The sequence below is a fragment of the Atractosteus spatula genome, chromosome 13 (genome assembly GCF_055471065.1).
Source record: "Atractosteus spatula isolate fAtrSpa1 chromosome 13, fAtrSpa1.hap1, whole genome shotgun sequence".
NCBI classification, from domain to species: domain Eukaryota; kingdom Metazoa; phylum Chordata; class Actinopteri; order Semionotiformes; family Lepisosteidae; genus Atractosteus; species Atractosteus spatula.
In genome coordinates, this window is record NC_142718.1 from 37,164,786 (window position 1) to 37,166,835 (window position 2,050).

At 41.2% G+C, this 2,050-nt stretch overlaps 1 protein-coding gene across 1 annotated transcript; it reads left to right on the forward strand.

Annotated features, from left to right (window-relative positions):
- The first annotated feature begins 855 nt into the window (after positions 1-855).
- LOC148822340 (gamma-crystallin S-1-like) lies at positions 856-1,679 on the forward strand. Its single transcript, XM_088930174.1, has 3 exons — positions 856-879; positions 975-1,217; positions 1,404-1,679. The coding sequence occupies exons 1-3, from the start codon at positions 871-873 to the stop codon at positions 1,677-1,679; spliced, it is 528 nt and encodes a 175-aa protein (XP_088786300.1). The 5' UTR covers positions 856-870.
- The last annotated feature ends 371 nt before the right edge of the window (positions 1,680-2,050 follow it).

A 2,050-nucleotide genomic window follows, 5' to 3' on the forward strand; every position in this document is an offset into this window, starting at 1 on the left:
TGAAGGGAAACAAAAAGGGGCACTAGGTTGAATGGGAGGTCCTGGGAGTGGCAGCAAGGGTACCCCTGGGCTCCTTTTGACAATTGGCATCTAGCTGTGTGCTGGATGACATCATAGCAGAAAGTAGAAGCATGCTGGTTCATAGAGCTTGTTTGTTATGGAACTCAGAGATGTAGAACAATATTAAGGACTAAAATCAAATTAATTTGCTTCACTAAAAACATTAGGTTATGACTTGTTTCTTCAAGTACCAGCCTCCACCTGCTCAGATGTCTCTCAAGGCAAGGACCCAATTGTCTATTTCTTCTGAGTGTATTAATGCATCAAACCCTTTACATTTAAACTGAGCTTTGCTACTGGACATTTTAACCAAAGAAAATTCACCATTTGGTAATTCAATATTTTGTGAAGCAGTGCTCCACCGGATCTATAAATTCTCATAAAATGCTAAATAAGAAATAAAATGTTAATTTCTGAATTTCTGATCTCTGGGCTTGCTTACAAAGATGTGTAACAAACTCTCTCCAAACTATACTAAAATGGAAATGATGCATGTATCAAGAATGTTTTTGGGACGGGATTGTCCTAAACAGTAAGAGAAATTCTGTATGTATTCATAAAACAAAGACACAATGGAGAGGCACCATGTTAAATAAAGACAACAGGAATGTATGGTTTTGACTATGCATGCTATACAGTACAATGGTACATCACACTGAACAGAAAGCAACTATAGTTCAGTTTTAGTTAAAGCAATGAAATAGTGCAGCTGACCAAGCAGAAGTGGACAGTATTCACGTGCCCTTCTGTTGGGTATAAATAGGAGCAGGAGTGTAGATCACAGACAGCATCTGCTCACCAACCATCACCATGGGGAAGGTACAGTACCTCTGTGTTTACAGATTGTAGTTTCAGAGATGTACAGTAGTTGGAAAAGCACAGTAGAGTAACACTGATGTTTTGCCATTTTGCAGATCATCTTCTACGAGGACAGAAACTTCGGGGGGCGCTCCTATGAGTGCAGTAGCGACTGCGCTGATATGCACTCCTACTTCAGCCGCTGCAACTCCATCCGAGTGGAGAGCGGCTGCTGGATGGTGTACGAGCGCCCCAACTACATGGGCTACCAGTACTTCCTGCGCAGGGGCGAGTATCCCGACTACCAGCGCTGGATGGGCTTCAACGACTGCATCAGGTCCTGCCGTTTCATTCCTCATGTAAGTTGCTTTGTATTTTTATAGGAATTAAACAATCAGATTGATAAATTTTTAAAACTTGAAAATATAGATTTTGGCAAAGTCAAATGGTGAATCATTAATCTTCAGGCCAGAGCTGTTGAATCAGTGTTTAATCTAAATTCTATTCCAGTTCAGTCTGTATTAAGGAATGTCTTGTGTTCACAGTACCAAGGCTCCTACAGGATGAGGATCTACGAGAGAGAAGGCTTTGGAGGCCAGATGATGGAGTTCATGGACGACTGTCCCAATGTCTACGACCGCTTCCGTTACCATGACATCCACTCCTGCAATGTGATGGAGGGATACTGGATGTTCTACGAGCAGCCCAACTACAGAGGCAGGCAGTACTTCATGAGGCCCGGAGAGTACAGGAGGTACAGCGACTGGGGAGGCATGAGCCCCAGGATCGGCTCCTTCCGGCGCATCATGGACTTCCACTAGTCAACACTTGTGAAGAATGATTCAGATGTGTTCTGATAACTAGGAATAAACGTTTTTGTTAAAAAATTCAGTGGCTGCAATTTTATCTCATTTATTCATTCTTTACTTGGTTTCCTTTTGGAAATTATGGATTATGGATTGTACATTAGACAATGTGTTACCAGTTATTTTTTTAAGTCACAATAAATTTAACCTCAGACACACCAACAAAGCAACAAACACCAACTCCTTTCTTACTCTTCCTGCAAAGTGAGATCAAAACAGTTTCTCCACTCCTTTTGAACTACAAACACAGTCTTTTCTTTCAAACTTTAGAAAGACTTCTGTAGCAAAATAAAACACCTGTATGATGCCAATTAATATCAGGTGCT